Source organism: Protopterus annectens, chromosome 13.part0 (genome assembly GCF_019279795.1).
Source record: "Protopterus annectens isolate FY-2018-M chromosome 13.part0, PAN1.0, whole genome shotgun sequence".
NCBI classification, from domain to species: domain Eukaryota; kingdom Metazoa; phylum Chordata; order Ceratodontiformes; family Protopteridae; genus Protopterus; species Protopterus annectens.
The window spans coordinates 60,585,457-60,606,547 of NC_056747.1; the positions used below are offsets into that span (position 1 = coordinate 60,585,457).

Below are 21,091 nucleotides of genomic sequence, written 5' to 3' on the forward strand. Positions count from 1 at the left end.
TATATTTTATATTACATCATATATTTAATTACTATACAATATTATTTAGTCAGTGTTAATGATTACAATTTATAGCTCAATTATAGCATATTTAGATTTTTAGACTTTTAGAGTATTTTTATTATATTGGATTTTCAAAAAGAAAAATGTGAGGTTCTATCAGTTTAATTAAATTAATTAATTATGTCAATTAATTGGAACCATTCATTGGTTGTTGCATTAGGGCGTTGTGTCACTTGCTGTATAAATAATGACGTAGTATCTGATGTTTTTTGTACTCTGAATATGCCCATTGTGGACATGGGTGAAAGCGCTTAGTACATGTGTTTGTATTTTATTTTATTTATTTTATGAGTTTGAATAAATCGGATCCTGCTTGATACTGTGCTGCCTCTATTCTTGTTAACAGTACTAGTTTTTGTGTTATTTTCACTAACCTTTGTACTAATGCCTTGTCTCATTTCTGCCTGCATTTCTTCTTTGGCTTAATATTTTGATGATGCTATTGAAATAAATTTCTGCTGCAGATTTCATTATCCTGGAGTTCAGCAGCTTCTTTTTAAGGAATAAATTAGCAGCTCTTAAATTTGGTAAAGTATAAATTCTACTCAGATTTTTGACTAATGGAGAAAGTGTAATACAGTTTATGTTCTCTTCTCATATACAAATATATTTGAAAGTACTGCTGGATTGTGACTGAAATGTGCATAACCACTGGTCATTTCTGTATACTACAAGAACTAGATGGTGCAGTATTTGTTCATATTTTTTTACTGTGGTATTATGTATTACGAGTGAGTGATGGCACACCCCTTCACTACTAAAAAAAATGATATTTAAAAGACGGCAACTATTTTTTGTATTTATTTTATTTCAGACTGTGGAAATACTCCTGCTGTAACTGCCAATAAAATAGCAGGTGGGTATTCTGCAGCTCGTGGGGAGTGGCCCTGGCAGACTGGTCTTCACCTGATTCGCCGAGGACATAAGTGTGGAGCGACTCTAATCTCAGAAAGCTGGCTGCTTTCAGCAGCTCACTGTTTTGACTAGTAAGTAAAATAGCAACTTTTTACAGCATGCTGCCTACCCCCAAATCATTAATACTAAAACAAGAACACTGATAAAAATCCATTTACTTGTAACTATTTCAGTAAGAGGGACAAGTGATATTGTGGTAGAGTAATGAATCGTGCCTATAACAAGTGTATTCAAGAAATGTCAGGAAATTTTATGCTCTGGAGAGATGGCAGTTTACCATGATCACAAGTGCAAATGTTTGATTTACTTTAATATGTCCTCAGACCTAAACTGGCATTTAGGAGCCCCTAATTATTCAATATCTCAGATGAGCTTTTAAATGCTTCCTGGATGATTTTTGGAGATTACAACAATGGTGAATAGGAGGGGGTACATTTGCATGTTATGTCCTAGATGCTACAAGTAACTATACTCCATAACATGCACAGAGCTCACAGTTCCCTTTAAACTATCAATTCTGATCTGACACAAGAGGTTTGAGCTTGCATGGGGAACTGCTTATCTGCTTGGTGTTATGAATGAATCTATTTAAAAATCACTGAAACTGACTTGTTGATCTTGCAGATACTATTAACAAATTAAGAAAAATTGAGAGCTTGCACAGATATATAATTTTTTTAGTATCAGCAGCCAAAAATATTTTAAAAAGTGAGCTTTAGAGTATGTTAACAACCTTTGTTCACAAATATCATCATCAGTGTTATATACCCGCATAAACATTATAATCATTCTAAGGATGTTCTCTGAATGAAAAGTAAAAAAAATAACCATGTCTGGAAATATTCACTAGAGTGAGTGGAAGTTAGGCATGCTTTGGTCTAACGCCCTACTGAGCTCTTTTCTGCTCAATCCCACTTTTTGTGAAAACTATTGGGACTTGGAGACTATCTTTCCTGGCCACTGAGTGACTGGGAGTCTGAATTTGATAAAGCAGGGTTACAAAGTCCTCCTTCTTACATTCCGAAGTGGCTATGAGCAATAGATTTGATCCACCTGGGAATTTAAATGAAAAACACATGGAACTAACACAACACATGCTTCAAGTGTACTGTATATGAGTGATTAGCAGAAATAGTCAAGCACAATTTATCCACAATAAAACTAGAAAAGTTACTACTGAATGTGTTCAGCACTCCCACTATGTTTTGTGCTATTCTGTTAATAAAGATCTGTACTTCAATTTATTTATTCATTTTTATTTTTTTTTCTATTTGCTAACCGGATAGGTTGACTAATCTGAAGGCCCTTTTCAACCACTACATAGGCCCATGTCTAAGTATACACTGCTATGTTTTATATAAAAGAAAAACACATTAGTTTAGATTTTGTATTGCAGTTTACATTTCATTCAACTGGTTAGCTGAACTTTAACATAAAATAGAGTAAAGCACCCTGGAAACATTAACAAAAGATACTTCATCGCTGAATTATCAGGTTGGATAAAGTAAGGATCAATGTAAGTAACTGCCTTTAATAGTAGCCATAGTCTCTGAAACATTCATGTAAAGTTTTAAGGTATCCTTTAAGTTTGAATAGAATCATGTAAATTTGTGTGGGTAGTTGGTTCCAGCATACATGCCCCACTTTAGACTAGGAGGTATTGCCAGGATGTGTAAGCTGTCATTGCTGGTTCTGAGAGAGAAATTGGTTTATTTATTGAGATTTGTTTACTGGGAAAGTCCGGCTGGATAATTATATCTGTTTTCAGAGGAGGCCTGGGGAAAAAGCTCCACAAGTAAAGGAAAATAAATACATATACACAGATGAAAACTGATATCATATTACAATATCCAATATATATATAAATTAATGTAAATGTTAATACACGTATAACATGTATAATAATAAACATACACCATCACTGAAACAAGATAAATACAATATCATTTTCATGATATTGTGTGAGATATTGGGTCACTTTCAAAAGAGTTGCTCTGTCTGCCCTGATTCTGAAAAAAACTGCTTTAGTAAAAGTGACTTATCTCAGTGTAAGATAAACAGGCTTACTACAGGGACCAGATTCCAAAACATTGGACTGAAACATGTTGAGATGCTATAAGTGTGAGAGTTCATTACTTATTCATAAAACAAATGTCAGAGTGTAATATTCAAACATTGGATGAGAAGGAGGAGAGGAAGAAAAGAGAGGGAAGAGTGAGAAAAATATTTGTTAGAGGTAATAGATGGAGTAAATATGGGAGGCAGGAGAAATAATGAGTAAAAACAAGATTAAGAGTAATTAAAATAAGAGGTAAGATGGGATGTCTATAGGTACTACAGGATGAGCAGCTGAAGTTGTAGCCAGGAGAGCAGCAAGTGCAAAGCCAGGAGTCAGAGGATTGGTGTGAAGTCAGACATAATAATAATGAATATGATGGTTAGGTTAAGTGAGCTGATAGGTGGGTTGATAAAAGAACTGGCCAGTTTTTACATCAGAAGAGAAGAGCGTGCAGTAGTTCAAAAGGAAGGAAGGGTGGATATTTACTGGGCAGCCATAGACTGACTGAGTGGGAAAGAGAATGCCGGAAAATCTGTGGTGGATGCCAGGAATAAAGAAATACAGAAGACTTGGAAAAAATCAGCTACAAAAAGTGTTGAAGAAACACTGACTGGGGAGAGTTCTGCAGCTGTTAAGCAAAAAGCAATGCAACCTTCAGACATGACATCTAGTAACCTACAGGAAGATATAATACAACTGCATACAGACCTAGTTAAAATAAACAAAACACTGATGGAGCATATCAACACAAACAACAAAGGGCTGGAAAAATGGAAGAAGCTTTAAACAGATATTCAGATGAGATGATAAAGCTGCAATTAGAGGTTGAAATAAAGAAAATGTTGGCTGAATATCAGACTGCTCAGGAAGAGATGTTTCAAAAAATAACCACAGAAGCTGGAAGGAAAAGACTGCATTAATTTTATGAAAGCACAAATAAACAACTGCACTGGCATTCCAAAGCAGGAGTTGTTATTTGAAAGGCCACATCGTGTGTATGCTCCAAACCCAGCTAAAAGAAAGCAACCTAGACCTTTAAAAGTAAAGATGCAATCCTACCAGCAGAAGGAGTTGATTCTGACAAAATTGTGGCAGAAGGACAAAGTACTAAAAGTGGGAGACAGCAGAGTATTTGGGGAGAGTGATTACCCCTGGTACACCAAACAGAAGAGGAGACAATTTATTCCACTATTCAGGGAATGTCAAGATTCAGGTGTGAGATTCAAACTTTTGTACCTAGCTGTCTTCAAGATATTCTTCAATGGAGGGAGAGAGTCATTTTTTGACAAAGTATATGCTAAGGAGGAAATACAAAAGTCTGTCCAACAAAAAGTAAGCCGTGAAACAGAAGGAGATTCTGCTTCTTGTTCTTCTGGTATTAAAGACCACAGAGAGACTGTACCTGTGAAACCTTTTCAATATTTTCAACAGCAAATGTTGGAAAAAAGGAAGGGAGCATGAGAGTTGACTAGAAGAATTGAGAGTAGATTGGAAATGAAGCAGAGACAGGATTTTGGAGAGGATCAGTAATAAAACCAATAACTTAATATGTGATTACAATGCAATAATTATATTTGTGAAATATGACAGAACAAGAAAATCTGGAAATATTGGACTTTTTCAGAGTTCGTTGGTCTTGTGGGGGACTAAAAAGCATATGCCCTACTTCGTGTCATTAATGTTCAGAACAGTGCTTCAGGGAGGGGGAAAGTTAACTGTAAGTGAGGATTTTTTTTTCTGGAATAGTGCCAGTTTTGTGTCATATGGTTTTCTTTTCATGCTGTAACGTAGAGGGGGGGATTTTGGTAATTTTTAAGTGTAATGGGGGTTGTAAACAGGTGCTGTTGTTCTTTTTTCTTTCTCCTGTCTCTCTCTCTCTCTTTCTCTCTCTTCTTATGTTTTGAGAAATGTAGGCACTGCAATGTATAAGAAAAATCCTGGTCCTGGTTGAAAAGCATGGTGAAGGAAGGGTTGATGTGCTTTTTCTCATTCTTGCATGGGGCAATTACTGTAGTGAGGACCTTGGATTGATTTATTGACAGGTTTTTGGGAGAGAGCAAGTGAATTGAAGGGAGCATTGAATGTTGTGAGGCTTTCTTCTAGCGGATACATGTGGGCTAGGTAACAGTTCTGCAGCTGGTCTTCATGTTTCCATGGAAACAATCTGATAATGAGCAACTGGCTGCCTGGTTCTCATGTTTCCTTGGAGACAATCTGATAAAGAGAAACTGGCTACAGTCTGGTGGAGAATGATTGCCTGACGGGAAAAAAAAATAGAGAAATTGGCTAAGAGATAAGGTTCTCCGAAAGCATTCAGGGGCTTTCCCAAGGTATTTAATGTTCTCTGAAAAAATTCAGGGTTCTCCCAGCTGGGAGAGCTATAAAGATAATATTTTTATTTATTTATTTTACATTTGTTAACCGGGCTAGTCCAGCTGGATTGTATGTCCATTTTCAGTGGAGGCCCATGGAGATAAGCTCCATTTGTAAACACAGAGATACAGTAAAGACATCACAATATTATGCAAAAAAATGTTTTTTTCCATCAGATCATATCACACATATATATAATACAAAACCAATCAGCACTTAGAAGCACAGACTGCACCATGTGTCTTAGCATGGGTGACCTTTATTTTAGGTTAACTCAAGTCTGTGAGTGTGGCTATCAGTTTGGGACTTTTGTTACTATTAGGAGGGTAAAACTTCAATATTTGAAGGTGTACATAGTTTTGTATGTTAGTATTAAGTTAATAGGTTTTAGGGGGGTATTGGGGGGTTGTTTGTCTTTTTGTTTGAGGGCTTTCAATAAAAAAAAGGGTTTATAAGATGAGACATAGGCTCAACTGTATATGGCAAGAAACAACTGTATAAAAGTTCAACCTGCCAAACAATGTATGCATGTAACACAAAAGCTGGAACTAGACATTTAACAAAAAAGGCGTTATACATAAAAGGTGGAAATAATAACTTTTTAATACAGTGATGCTTTCTTTAATGTCTTCAAATGTAAATGGCCTCACAGATAAATACAAACAAGAAAGAGTAGTGAATTATATTTAAAAAATGTAGAGTGCAAATAGATATGTCACAGGAGGCACACTTAGAAAGAACTGAACATATGTGAATTTGATAAAGGAAGATTTTCAGGATGGTTATTCAGTGGAATACCTCAGACAAAGGAAAAGAGGAGTACTTATATTAGCTGCAATAAGAGCTCTGATAGTGATAGAAGAAGAGAAAAAAGATAATAATGGCAGATTTGTAGTGTTAATGGGCTACTGTATTTACATTATACCTAAAACTGCTGTAATGGAGCGTAAGAAAATTCTGGGAGAAATAGTCAGTTTTCAACAAAGAATATTACTTATAGGTGGGGACTGGAACTTGATTTGCAGCAATGAAGATGTGTCTGGCGGATCCAAAAGGGAAAATATAACAAAGGAGAGTAGATTTTTGAAGACATTTATGAAAATATTTGGCACGGAAGATGTGATTTCAGTAATAGGAGTTCAGAGTGAATTTACATATTATTCCCCAAGATATAACAACTGGGCAAGGCTAGATGAATTTACATTTCACAGGAACATCCATTTAATTGAAGGTCTTGATACCCACCCAATATCTATTTCAAATCATGCACCAATAATAGCTAAAATAAAAACACAATGTAATTAAATAAAAATAAGACATTGGCACTTTCCCACCTATCTTGTGGAAAGAGAGGAATTTAAGGAATGGGTAGTGGAAATTATTCAGGAGCTAGTAGAAAAGATAGAAATTTCTTCTGAAAATATAGCTAGGGAGTGGGATAAAATTAAGGTGGGGGTTAAAAATAGGGTGGAAATAAAAGAAAGGGAGCTATAGTTAAGAAGTAACATGAATTATTTAGTGGGACTGACAAATGTGAAAGTATTGCAAAATGGGGGGAATCTCACAGAACAAGAAGAGGATCAACTGCAGAATGCTAGGCAGAAAATAAGGGATTACCTTGATAATATGCAAGAGCTTTGAAAGATTGCTGCAACTGTTTTTGATAATAACACTAGAGCACAAAAACATTCATCACAATGACTCAGGCAACAGAAAGCAGAAAGGGTTGTCACCAAACGTAGGGAGCCTAGAACAAAGAAGGTAACCAGAGGTCCTGTAGAGGTATTAGAACTATTTCATACATTCTATGAGAGTCCCTATAAAGCTGAAAAATATGAAAATTAAGAAAAGATGCAAATGGAAATGTTTATGGAAGAATTAAATATGCCGAGGTTAGAGGCAAATGAGGCTTAATTACTAACAGTTAGGATAGGAGGAGATAAGATAAAAATTGTAATGTATAACCAATCTACAGGAAAGTCCCCAGGAAGAGATGGTGTTCCTTTGGAAGTTTGAAAGCTAGGAGGAAAAAATATAAAGATCTGAAAGGTTTTGTTTAACAATATCTTAAGAGGAGAAGTACCATCATCCTGGAAGAAAGCAGTGGTACCTGTAATACCTAAAGAGGATAAGGATCCATCAGATCCAGCTTCATACAGGCCCATTTCAATACTAAACCATGATTATAAAGTGTTCATGTCTATAATGGCTAAAAGAATGGCAAAAAGAATGCCAAAACTGATAGCTATGGATCAATGTGGTTTTATGGAGGGGAGCCAAACATTTGGCAAAATTAACAGAATACTGATGATCCAGAGAGAAGCAGAATGTAAGAAAATACTGTTGGTGGTGGGTCTTGATGCAGCAAAAGCATTTGACTGAGTAAGCTGGGATTTTATGTGCAGGGCAATGGAAGCATTTGCATTTCCTAAAAAATGACAAGGTTGATTAGGAGAATGTATGAGGGACTGAAGGCAAAAATTAAAATGTGTGGGGTCCTCTCTGATAATTTCTGTCTGAGCAGAGGAACCAGGCAAGGGTGTCCTCTTTCCCCTTTATTATTTGCATTATATTTAGAACCATTGGCAAAGAAAATAAGGGACTCAGAAATTCAAGGATATAATTGGTATGGTCGTCAAGAAAAGTTGGCTTTATTTTCATATGATATTATTTTGTACTTTACAAAACCAGAAAAAGACATTACAGTGTTATGGAACATTTTGAGACAGTTTCAGATCTTTTTGGGATACAAAATGAATGAAGCTAAAACAAAGGCAATAGCGGTAAATTATGTGCCCACACATAAACTGGTTCAGGAATACCCGTATTTATGGAGACGTGATAAAATGAAATATTTAGGAGTATAGATTAAAAATGATTCTAGTGTGGCAGGTAAGGATATGTGGGAAGAGACTAAACAAAAGATAATACAAAAACTGCGAAAATGGAAGCTTTGTTACATGGATAGTAAGACACAAGCAGTTACAATGTTTAGTCCCTTTAGTCTTATACACAGGTCAGGCATAGTTTTATCAACCGGAGAAGTCGTGGGTAGCAATTAGTAAAGAGCTGAATGACTTTATCTGGGAGGGGAAGATGGCAAGAGTCAAGTGGGATAAGCTGATTCTTGCAGAAGAAAAGAGCAGATTGTGATTGCACAATTTGAAGGGGTATTTCAGAGCTACACAGTTAAGACTCTTATACATAGCACAAGCAGAAAACTATAATTAAAACTGGAATGGGATGATGATGAAACAGGGGGGAAGCTCAAGAAACAAGGAGAGACTGGGATTTTGGATGCAGGCCTTTAAGGAAAATAACAATAATCATGCAGAATATTATATCCGTAAAGTAGCAGAAAGTATTCTAAGAACTAAACCAATATGGGAATAGAGAAAGGAGATTCTGCAGATAGGGATGATTGCAATTAGGGATACAGACAATAGGCAAAAGGGGGCCGGGATTTATTGGAGAAAACTGGCAAAAGAACTAAGGTATTGGGAGAAAATAACTAGACAGGAAAAGATGATAGAATGGGAAGACTCCAAGATTTAATTTGGAATGCAGGTTAGAGATTGCCTTCCCTATCAGGGATTGATATCAGAGTATAGGCAAAGAGAAAGAAATGGGGGGGGGTCCTAAACAAAAGACCAGCACTGATAGATGTTTTAATAGAATCTAAAACAGAAGCTGCCATTAAAAAAGGAATAATTAGTAGAGCATATAAATATTGCATGATAACCATAACAATCAATCAGAGGAGGTTAGAAAGGATTGATAAGAGGGACTGGATAAGCAATTCACAAAGAAACAATGGCAGGATATCTGCATGTCTCCCAAATATGCAAGAAAATCTAGAAGATTTAGGTTTTTGGCTGGAAATGTTCACAGAGATATTTTTATGCCCTATAGACTCCAGAGAGTTTTTCCTTAGGTAGGCAGTAAATGTTGGAGGTGTGAAGGGGAAGAAAGAGGTAATTAGGAACATATTTTCTGGGAGTGTGGTGAGTTATCAGACTTTAAGGATTCCTTGCTGTATGCACTGTCGGAGATGCTGGGTGGGCAGATTGGTCTGACGAGGGAGATGATTTTTCTGAGCTATGATACAGAATCAGAATTGCCTAGACATGGTAAGGCCTTGCTGTGTCTAATAATGGTGGCTGTCAAAAAAGCAATTACTAGAAAATGGAAATCAAAATCTAAACCAACTATACTGGAAGTAGTGAATATAGTAACAGAGGTAAAACAACGGGAATTGAGATCTTTAGAAAAGGGTAGGAGCAAACTACATAGGAAAAAAATGGGAATTGTGGGAACAATACATACAAGGGAGGAATGAGGTCTAAAAGGTGGCAGGATTAAATGAGCTATGTAATGTTTGAGTGAGAAAGACTGGGTAGATTATAAGTGATGTATAATATTTGCAACTGGGAGTGTGTCAGTATGGTTTTGATGTAAAATCCAAGGTAAAAAACTAGAAAAACTAAAACAGGCTACACAGTGTCAACTGCAAAAACTAGTTTTGATGTAAAATGCTTGTGACTAGGATTGTGTCAGTGTGGTTTGTTTTCATTTATATTAATGTATGATTGCCTATGTAGTAAGTAATGGTTTAATAAAAATGTTTCTTGTTTAAAAAAAGGCAGGAATTGAATAATGTATGTAATATCAGTTAAGTTATGTGATATATAGCAATATATGTGAAGTATAATGTTTGTTATGTTAATATAGTTTGATTACTTTTATATGAATGTAAATTTGCCAGTGTCACAAGTAATAATTCAATAAAGATGTTTGAAAAAAATGACATATTACAATATTCTGTAAATACATACATTAATACAAATATTAATACACATAAGACATGTCGAGTAGTATACACACACACACCATCATTAAAGCAAGAACTATGGTTTACTATCAAAATGTTGAGAGTCAAAACATCAGACCACTTCCATGAACGCCAAACAATGACTACTGCAAAACTAGAACACCAATGTTTTGAACCACATAACCACTCTCCCTTTTTGACCCATGTTAGCACTTGTTTTCTGGTGTGTAGCAGTCAGAAATGTCACTGTTTGGCTTTATTTCGGCAGTTTGATGTTTCGGCAGGTTAGATTTCGCAGACATGGTTCGACAAAGTGCACGTGCGACTATGTGCATTCAACATTATGACAGTAAACCCAAGAAGTACAATATTATGTAGCATTGAAATGTATTGACATATTAAGTGTGACAGTTTAATAATGACTCATAAAAACAAATGTCAGAGTGTAATATTCAAACACTGGATGAGAAGGAGGAGAGGAAGAGAAGAGAGGGAAGAGTGAGAAAAATACTTATTAGAGGTAATAAATGGAGTAAATATGGGAGGCAGGAGGTACAATGGGATGTCTATAGGTACTACAGGATGAGCAGCTGAAATTGTAGCCAGGAGAGCAGCAATTGCAAAGCCAGGAGTCGGAGAGGAATTACTTTAGTTTCATCTTAGATAAGTGAATGTTCTGTATTACCCTGATTGGTGCAGGGATCATAGGCCAGACGTTTGTCACAGACTTTGAACGCAGTTTTTGTACATTTTATAGATGTCAATCGAAGGTGACAATATGGATGATAGTGGTGGATTGTTGTTAAGAGAAGTTGAGTATAATTAATTGGTAGGATAATTCTAGCCAAGTTAACAATTTTTAGTGCAGAACAGTGATGTGCTCTATGACGTGTATGTGCAAGTCTAGCTACATTGTTGTAACACTGACCTAGTTTAGCTCTTAGGGTTGTCTGGTGGTTAGTCAAGATGAGACAACCATATAATAGAGAGGGGAGTAGGTCTGTTGTGGTAAGAGTGACTCTGGGGGATGCAGTAGGGACTTTTTTAGCTCTGTATAGCATTCCTAGTTTATTGTGATTTTTTTTATATTGCTTCGTATGTGGAGGCCATATTTGAGCTTGCATCTGTTGTAACTCCCAGCTCTTTTTATGGGCTAGCTTCGGCTTTTATGGGATGTGGTCTTAAAGTTATTTTTCTCATGGGTAAGTGATTTTGGGAAAAATACAAGGAGTTGCTTTTCTTTGGATTAAAAAGGAATTAATAGATACAAAGCCAGTTTTCAAAAGAGCTGAAGGCATGTTCATAGCTTCATAGGTAAGTACTGTATTAGGCTAGCTGCCCTTCTAGACTATTTTAAGGCTTGGCAGTTTCCCTTGGTAAGAATCAAACCATGTGCCTCTTGTCTGTGAGGTAAACACCTGTTGTGTAATCTTTTTTTTTAATTGTCTGGATTGTCTGAGAGGTAGAGTAGGGTAGAATCATCTGCACAGTGCACAAGGGATGCTTGTTATATAGAAGTATGACTATTATTTATGAAGATATTAAATTGAAGAGGACCAAGTATAGAGGTGTATGGTACACCTGAATGAGGGGTAGATAAGGGAAAAGGGTATAATTATATTTGGCAGCCTAGAAGCATTCTAACAAGTAATTGTCAAATCACTGAAGAGAAGGTTATGAGATACCCATTGTGGACAGTTGCAGTATTTTTTTTTAAAGAGACACAGGGCCAGATTCCAGAAGAGTTGCTCTAGGTGTAAGTTTTCCTTGATCCTGAAAGACCTGCTTCAACATAAATTACTTACTTTCATGTAAGGCCTATCTATAAACAGGCTTACTATCGGGAGCAGATTCCAAAACACTTGCTGTCAGCCTGCTCTACTGAGAGTAGGACTTTTGGAATTGAGGTCATAGTGTCAAAAGCTTTTTATAAGGCTATGAATAAAGAATATACAAGTTTGCCACCATCCTTGGCTTTATTTATGTTATCTGTAAAAGTTACATGTTGAATATTGGGTTAGCAACTGTTCCCTTAAGAAATGCCAGATTAGGTGTTTATGGACACATTTTTCCAATATTTGTCAGGAGGGATAAGATGGCAGTGGGTCTAACATCATTATCTCTGTAGAAGTGCCACGTTTGTGCAGTGGGATGATGTGTAAGATGGCAGTGGGTCTGACATTATCTCTGTAGAAGAACCACCTTTGTGGAGTGGGATGATGGATAATATACAGTGGGTCTGGCATTACCTCTGTAGAAGTGCCACCTTTATGGAGTGGGATGATGGATAAGACGGCATTGGGTCTGGCATTATTTCTGTAGAAGTGCCTCCTTTGTGGAGTGGGATGATGAATAAGATGGCAGTGGGTCTAACATTATCTCTGTGGACGTGCCACCTTTGCTGTGTGGGATGATGGTTAAGGTGGCAGTGGGTCTGGCACTATCTTTGTAGAAGTGCCACCTTTGTGGTGTGGGATGATGGATAAGAGAGCAGTGGGTCTGACATTATTTCTGTAGAAGTGCCACATTTGTGGAGTGGGATGATGGATAAGATGGCAGTGGCTCTGGCATTATCTCTGTAGAAGTGCCACCTTTGTGGATTGGGATGATGGATAAGGTGGCAGTGGGTCTGGCATTATCTCTGTACAAGTGCCACCTTTGTGGTGTGGGATGGTGGATAAGATGGCAGTGGGTCTGACATCATTATCTCTGTAGATGTGCCACCTTTGTGGAGTGGGATGAACGATAAGATGGCAGTGGGTCTGACATCATCTCTTCTATAGAAGTGCCACCTTTGTGAAGTGGGATGATGGATATGATGGCAGTGAGTCTGACATTATCTCTGTAGAAGTGGCACCTTTGTTGAGTGGGATGAAGGATAAGATGGCAGTGGATCTGACATTCTCTGTAGAAGTGCTACCTTTATGGAGTGGGATGATGGATAAGGTGCCAGTCAGTCTGACATTATCTATGTAGAAGTGCCACCTTTGTCTAGTGGGATGATGGATTTGATGGCAGTGGATCTGACATTATCTCTGTAGAAGTTCCACCTTTGTGGTGTGGGATAATGGATAAGATGGTAGTGGGTCTGTAGAAGTGCCACCTTTGTGGAGTGGGATGATGTGGCACTTTTTTCAGATGGCTGGACTATATGATTCCTGTACTGACCTGTTTATAAAGAAGGAGACTGGATGTGCAATGGCATTAGCAGTAGTTTTAAGGTATTCTGCAGAGAGCGAGCAGGATTTACATTTGGATAATATTTTTTTATTAAAGAATGAGAAAATGGTTTAAGTGTTAGTGTGGAGATGGTAGTGGATGGGGGCAGGCACGAGTCAAGAAAGGATACCTTTGTGAGGGTAGATAAGTTATCAGTGAAGTATGAGATACACTTGGTGGCTGTTTCCAAGGGGGAGTTAATGGCAAAAGGGTTCATAGGTTCATTTATTTATTTATTTATTTATTTAAATTTGTTGACTGGGACTGTCCGACTGGACATAGGTCCATTTTCAGCGGAGGCCCGGGGAGAAAAGCTCCACAGTAAAATAAACAGACAGTAGTTACACTGTATTACATAGCGATTAACAATTTAACATAGCAATTACTTACAACATATTTACAGATGAAGAACATAGTACATCAGTAGACAACTAGAATCTTTATCTGTGAAGTACATAACAGACATTAACAAATGTTACAATGAGAAGTTCCTGCTGTATAATAAGTACTAGGCTTATGAGCATCTGAGCTTGCTATAATCAAGGTAGTTAGTGGAGTGGAGAGAATGGTAGTAGTTGGATGGGGTGGATGATATTAGAGTGGGAGTTGCAAGGGCATAGCCAGCATGTTTTTAGGTGCGCTTTTAGTAAAGTTTTGAAGTGGGTGCATGATGGTAAGGAGGTAATTGTGGGTGGGAGTGAGTTCCATAATTTGGCTATGGCGCAAGAGAATAGTGCTTCACCAGCAGAGTTATTGGCTTTAGTGATCTGCAAGTGATTTTTGTTGCTGGATCTTAGTGGTCTGGTGGTGCGATAGGGTTGGAGTAGATTCTGGAGGGATGGGACATTTAGTGGATGGTTTACTAGTTTTTGGGCGAGTGAGAGTTGATACCACTGAAGGAGATGAGGGAGTTCAAGCCAGCCCAGTTCAGCAAGTGAGAGACAGTGGTGACTACAGTAGGATGCCCCTGTGTCGAATTTGGCAATTTTGTTGTAGCAGGTCTCTAGCTTGTTTAGATCACATTGCCTTAGGTTGGTATATATTGGAGAGGCATAAAGTAGGGTGGAGATAAGGTGGGAATTTGCTATTGAAATCTTTGCTGCTTTGGTGAGAAATTGCTTATTTCTGTATAACGCTCCTAGTTTTTTGTGGACTTTTTTTATGGTCATGGATATATGAATGTCAAATTTTAGTTTATTGTCTATTTTCACTTCTAGCAATTTGGTGTGTTCAGTTGGGTATATAGTGGTGTTGTCTTTTGCTGTGATGTTAAAGTGAGAGTTGTTTTGAGTATGTTTGGTGGGTTGGAAGATGAGTAGTTTAGTTTTGTTTGGGTTGAGTATTAATTGGGCATCGGATAACCATGTTTCAACAGATGAAAAGGCTTCCTGTGTGACTTTTTGCAGTTTGGGTAGGGGCTGGGCTGAGCAGATGATGGTCGAGTCATCTGCGTATTGTATGAGTGTGCCATGTTTGGTGGCAGAGGCTAGATTATTGGTGTAAACAGAGAAGAGTAGGGGTCCAAGGATGGATCCTTGGGGAACCCCTATGGAGACAGGTAGTTGGGGAGATATGTCATTCTGCCATACAATGGATTGTTAGCGGTCAGACAGGTAACTCTGAAACCAGTTGGTGACTGATTGTGAGAAGGATAGGTTATTGAGTACAGAGATAAGTTGTTTGTGTGGGACCATGTCAAATGCTTTAGATAGGTCTAGAAAAGTAGCAGAGGAGAGATAGCCATTGTTTTTATGCTGAAGGATAGTGTTAGTAAAGGAGAGTAAGGCAGTGGTGGTGCTATGGTTTGGTTGGAAACCATGCTGAGTACTGGAAAGGAGGTTGTTAGTAAGTAGGTAGTCTGAGACCTGAGAGTGTATGCATCTCTCTAGTATTTTGGAGAGTGGAGAGAGAATAGCTATGGGGTGGTAATTGGTTAGTTCTGCAGAGGGTCTGCCTTTGTGGAGGGGAATTATATGTGATACTTTTCATACTAAGCTATCTGCCCTAGGGCATTTATAAGCCTAGCCAGAGTGTGTTTGGCTTTCGCCACCCATTTTAAATGAATTTTGCTATGCCCTTTTTCGAGGTTAGTATACTGTGCCTCTGTCTAACAGTGACACAGAAGTGATACCCAGGGTAAACCTACTATCTCCCATCCACTCATCAAGATTCCTCTTGAAGAGAGTCAATGAAGGACTCTGCCTAACCTGGACTGGGATTTTATTCCAGAGTGAAGGGAGCCTCTGGGTTATGAATCTGTCCCTCCAGCATGTCCTATTTATTTCAGTGCTGTGGTTCAAGTCTCTCGAGCACGTAGCTCGATGGGATTTGGATTTTCTGAGGTGCAGCATGTCTATTAATTCCGGGTTGGACATGGCTTTATACGTCAGGCACAGATCGTCTCTGAGCAGGCAGTTTGCCACTGAGTAGAGCTGGAGTTTCTTTAACCGGGCAGCATATGGCATCTGTTTGAGCCCTTTGATCCTCTTGGTGAGGTACTTTTGGGGTCTTTCCAGTTGCTGCAGGTGTCTGGTAAGGTACATCCCAAAAGGGGCATTGTACTCAATTATGGGCCTGATGAGTAAAGAGGCACGATGACCTCCCCTGATCTAGATGTGAATCCCTTCATGATTAGGTGGGCTATATAAAATGGTTTTCTAACCACTTTGGCCACGTGGTTGTCAAATGAGATATTGCTATCAACTTGGGTCCCCAGGTCCCTAATTACTTCTTCCGTACTTAATGGATTACCACCTATGTGGTAATTTGTGGGCACTTTGTTTTTTCCAAAGGGGATGACTATACACTTTTTGGCATTTAGCTTGAGGCCATGGCTCTGGCACCAGTTGTCAGTTTCTATGAGGCCCTTTTGTAGGATGCTTGTGTCGGCTGGAGAGTCGATTATGGCACCCAGTTTGCAGTCATCTGCGAACTTGGTCAGCCACAGTCCTTCCATGTTAGCCTGTACCTCCGAGAAATATATACCGAACAAGAGAGGTCCCAGGACTGATTCTTGTGGGACTCCACTTGTAACTGGTTTGGAGTCTGACATGGCTCCAGCAATTCTAACCATGTGGGTTCTGTCCTTGAACCAGTTTGCAACCCATCTAGTGACCTAGGGGTTTATATTTAAGCTGGTGAGCTTATCTATAATGCCCGAGTGGGGTATTGTATCGAAGGCTTTTGCAAGGTCCAGGTAGGCTGTGTGGACCACCTTCCCCACGTCAATGGCCTTGGTGACTGTTTCAAAGAAATCAACCAGGTTTAAAAGGCAGGATATACCCTTAACAAAGCCGAACTGGGTAGGATCCAGTGTCTGTAGGTCCCCAATATCTTTATTTATGAGGTCCATGATGATCCTTTCCATAGCTTTGCAGACCAAGCTAGCCAGGCTTATGGGGCAATAGTTTCCAGGATCCGTTGAGGCACCACCTTTGTGGAGAGGGACCATTGCTGTACGCCACTCTTTGGGTACATATCCTGTAGTAAGGCTGAGATTGAACAGTAGTTTTATGTTTGGGTTTAGTTCTTCTTGGAGTTCATGTAGGATGCAGCCTGGGACACCATCTGGTCCCATTGATGCTGTGTTTTTTGCTTTGGAGAGGGCAGCTCTTACCTGAGCATCTGAGATGTCAGGGGGCAGCACTCTGCTGGGATAGATATTTGCCCTTTTGGTGGGGTAGGGGGTTTGCTGAACCTGTCAGCTAGGATGTTGGCAATGTCTGTGGGTTCGTGTATTTTCGTCATTTTGGACTAATTCTGAGCATATCTGGGAATTCCCACCCAGGTTTCTAACATAACTAAAGAAAGCCTTGTGATTATCCTTAGTGTCCTGTGCAATTTTTCTCTCAAAGCTGGCCTTAGACGATTTTATGAGTGCCCGTAGTTTTTTGCTAATACTGATCAGAGATGCCTTCCCTTTTTGGGATTTTGCTCTATCATGTAGTAGCTTCCTCCTTCTATTGTATAATTTGTTTATGGCTGGGGTCCACCAGACAATTTGGAGGATTGGGTCTTGGTTTTATTTGGGATTGCATAATCCATGCATTCCTGAAGGTGTTCATAGAATGCGTTTATAAAGGATTCTGTGGTCTGGGCCATATTTTCCACAGGCCCGGGGCTTTGAAGGATTCCACCTCAGTTTTGAGGAGTGTGAAATTTGCTTTAGAGAAGTTTTTCACTGTGGTTTTCTGGGCAGGGGCTGGGGTCGGGATGTAAATATCTAGTGAGATTAGTTTATGGTCTGATCTTACCAGTGAGGGATACACTTCTGGTCTGGAGCATAGAGTCCCCATGTTGGTGATGATCAGGTCCAGTATGCTTTCCCCTCTTGTGGGAGTGGCAACAAGTTGTTCCATAGCATTTGAGTTTATAAATTCTAGGAACCTTCGGGCTAGGGTGTTGGAGCTAGAGTAATGCTCCCAGTCTATGTTAGGGTAATTGAAGTCGCCGAATATAATGGTGTTTGGAGAGACCTTCATATTTTCCAGTGTTCTCAGGAAGGTCGAGTGGGGTTCTGGGTTTGGGAGGGTGGTCTGTAGCAGGCTATAAACTGGAAGGCAGTTTTACCCACTGTTAGTTGCACATGGATAGTCTCTGATGCTTCGTGCTGTGCCACCAACCTGGAGGTGTGGGTATTTTTGACGAATATTGATACTCCCCCTCCTTTTGTGGTTTGTGGGTCGGTCCAAGTTTTGGGGCCAAAAAACATGGTATGAGGTATAACCTGGTAGTGCTGTGGTGCTCTTGGGAGCCTTGAACCAGGTTTCTGTTACTGCACAGATATCGATGTTCTCCATGCTAAGGAGAGTTTTGAGTGCATGCATCTTGAGGTTTAGACTTCTGGCGTTGAGTAGCATTACTCTTAGTTTCTTATCCCTTGTGATACCTATGGAGGTGGGTTTGTCTTTTGAGCCTTGCCTAAAAAAGGCACTATGGGGGTTGGAAAGAGCCTTTGCCAATATCTGAAAGCCCAGGGGTGACAGGTGCAAGCCGTCCCTAGTGAAGCATCGTAGCTTGTCGAGCATGTCATCCCAGGCAGACAGGCATTGGATCCCCTTTGAATGACACCAATACGTAAGCCAGTTGTTGAAATTGATCATCTTGTCTTCATATTGTGGCATCATTCTTGGTGAGGGTAAGATGCTACTCAGGGTCAGGGTCATACTGGCCTGGGCTACATGCTCAGAGAGCCCTCCATGTCTCTTTTCATGTAGTCCAGGGAGGTACGTCTCAGGTCATTCACACCAGCATGGACAATGACTGAGTCATATTTGTACTTGCCTTGGAGTGACCTGAGTGCTTGTGTTATGTGGCGGATCCTAGCACCCGACAGGCATCTCACTGTGACCTTCTCCTTGTTCAGCCTGGTGAGCGGGACGTCAGTGTGCCTGATGATAGAGTCACCTATTACAAGTGTATCGGGTGTTGTTTAGCCTTAAGGGCTGTGACTGTTCGGCACACTGGTTTTGTGAGCTATGTGTTGCACGTGTTTTGTTTTGGAGTAGCTGTTGCTTGGGTGTCTGCTTTGGAAGTCTCTGCTGCTTAGGCAGATTTTTATTTAGAGCCTCCAAGTATGTTTTTGTGTGTTTATGTGTTTGGTTTGCTGTCGTGGTAGGTCTATGTGAGACTGGAATTGTAGTGAGTGTGGTTTCCTTCTCCTCCTGACTGGTTACACCAGTACTGAGTTGAGAGAGCTTAGCCTCCAGTTTGGCTATATGGTTGCATCTCTCACATGTGCTGGAATTTGTTGGGAGGAGGAGAGAGTTGTCTGTGTACATCAGGCAGTTGTAACGTTGCCTCAAGATTCCCAGATTCACCAGCTGGACCGGAGAGGAGATTGACAACTGACCATTGGACATGCTAGAATAGTATTGGGAATTTCTTTATAATTGAAAAAAAAGGGCCAATGGGGAACAAAGTACTCAAGGGGAGTTTGTGAGGGTGTAGTGCTTTTAATTTTTTAGTGCTGACTTATATAATTGCTTTAGTGAGCAAGTGCCAGGCTTTAGAGTGGGAATAGGGTGTTTATTATGAGAACTAGATCAGTTATAAGGGAAAAAGTGAAAAGCAGACTTTGTGGAGCCGAGAATGGTTTAAACCCAATTAAGCGGCACTGCCCGATGCTGCGCTATGAGCAAAATCGCACAAAGCCACGCTAAAGCGGGTTTTATACAGGGGGACTTGAAAGAGCTAGAAATTGGCCCAAAACGGCCAATAGACTACCAGATTCTTGTGCTGGGAACACTCCTCCAGGGATAGATAGGCTGCTCCAAGCTCCCCACTGCCACTGGTGAACAAAGAAGCCTCCCTTTATCCAAGAAAGGAAATGGGCAACACAGGAACTTTCCAAAAGTCCAGAATACAGCAAAGCCTGTATTTGGTCTACTCTAGGTCAGGAAAGACAGGAAACAAGGAAATTTTTTTTTTCTTTTTTGCAACAAACAGCAGGAAAGTGCAATAAATATGTAACACAGGCTAGCGCACTTGAGTGTGTAGCCTCAACAGGTAAATGCAACAAACAGGACAAACTTTAAAAGTGCAGGTGCAAAAACAACTTTAAACAGTTTAAAACAGTTCAAGAAGCAGAAATCCTTGCAGTTTAGCTAGATCGGACAGTCGCCCAGGTAGTAGCAGGAAAACAAACACTTTTATCAGGTTAGCAGTCACTCTTTTAGCCTCTCTGCTGCTAGCACCACTCTGCAGGACCACAAGGAGCTCGGCTGAGTAGTAACAAGCACAAAAACCGCGCCAAAGAGGGTTTTATACAGGGGGACTTGAAAGAGCTATAAATTGGCCCAAAACAGCCAATAGACTACCAGATTCTTGTGCTGGGAACACTCCTCCAGGGATAGATAGGCTGCTCCAAGCTTCCCACTCCCACTGGTGAACAGAGAAGCCTTCCTTTATCCAAGAAAGGAAATGGGCAACACAGGAACTTTCCAAAAGTCCAGAATACAGCAAAGCCTGTATTTGGACTACTCTAGGTCAGGAAAGATGGGAAACAAGGATAATTTTTTTTTTTTTGCAACAAACAGCAGGAAAGTGCAATAAATATGTAACACAGGCTAGCGCACTTGAGTGTGTAGCCTCAACAGGTAAATTCAACAAACAGGGCAAACTTTAAAAGTGCAGGTGCAAAAACAACTTTAAACAGTTTAAAACAGTTCAAGAAGCAGAAATACTTGCAGTTTAGCTAGATCGAACAGTCGCCCAGTTAGTAGCAGGAAAAAAAAAACACTTTTATCAGGTTAGCAGTCGCTCTTTTAGCCTCTCTGCCGCTAGCACCACTCTGCAGGACCATGAGGAGCTTGGCTGAGTAGTAACAAGCGCACAAACTGCACCAAAGCGGGTTTTATATAGGGGGACTTAAAAGAGCTAGAAATTGGCCCAAAACGGCCAATAGACTACCAGATTCTTGTGCTGGGAACACTCCTCCAGGGATAGATAGGCTGCTCTAAGCTCCCCACTGCCACTGGTGAACAAAGAAGCCTCCCTTTATCCAAGAAAGGAAATGGGCAACACAGGAACTTTCCAAAAGTCCAGAATACAGCAAAGCCTGTATTTGGACTACTCTAGGTCAGGAAAGATGGGAAACAAGGATAATTTTTTTTTTGCAACAAACAGCAGAA

General features: G+C 39.6%; 1 protein-coding gene across 1 annotated transcript in view; it reads left to right on the plus strand.

The window, feature by feature from the left end:
* Positions 1 to 21,091, plus strand: part of TMPRSS9 (transmembrane serine protease 9) — a 528,210-nt gene that overhangs the window by 405,332 nt on the left and 101,787 nt on the right. The window contains exon 13 of the mRNA XM_044090621.1: positions 878 to 1,049. Coding sequence (XP_043946556.1) covers positions 878 to 1,049 — 172 coding nt within the window. The remainder of the gene's footprint in view (positions 1 to 877; positions 1,050 to 21,091) is intronic.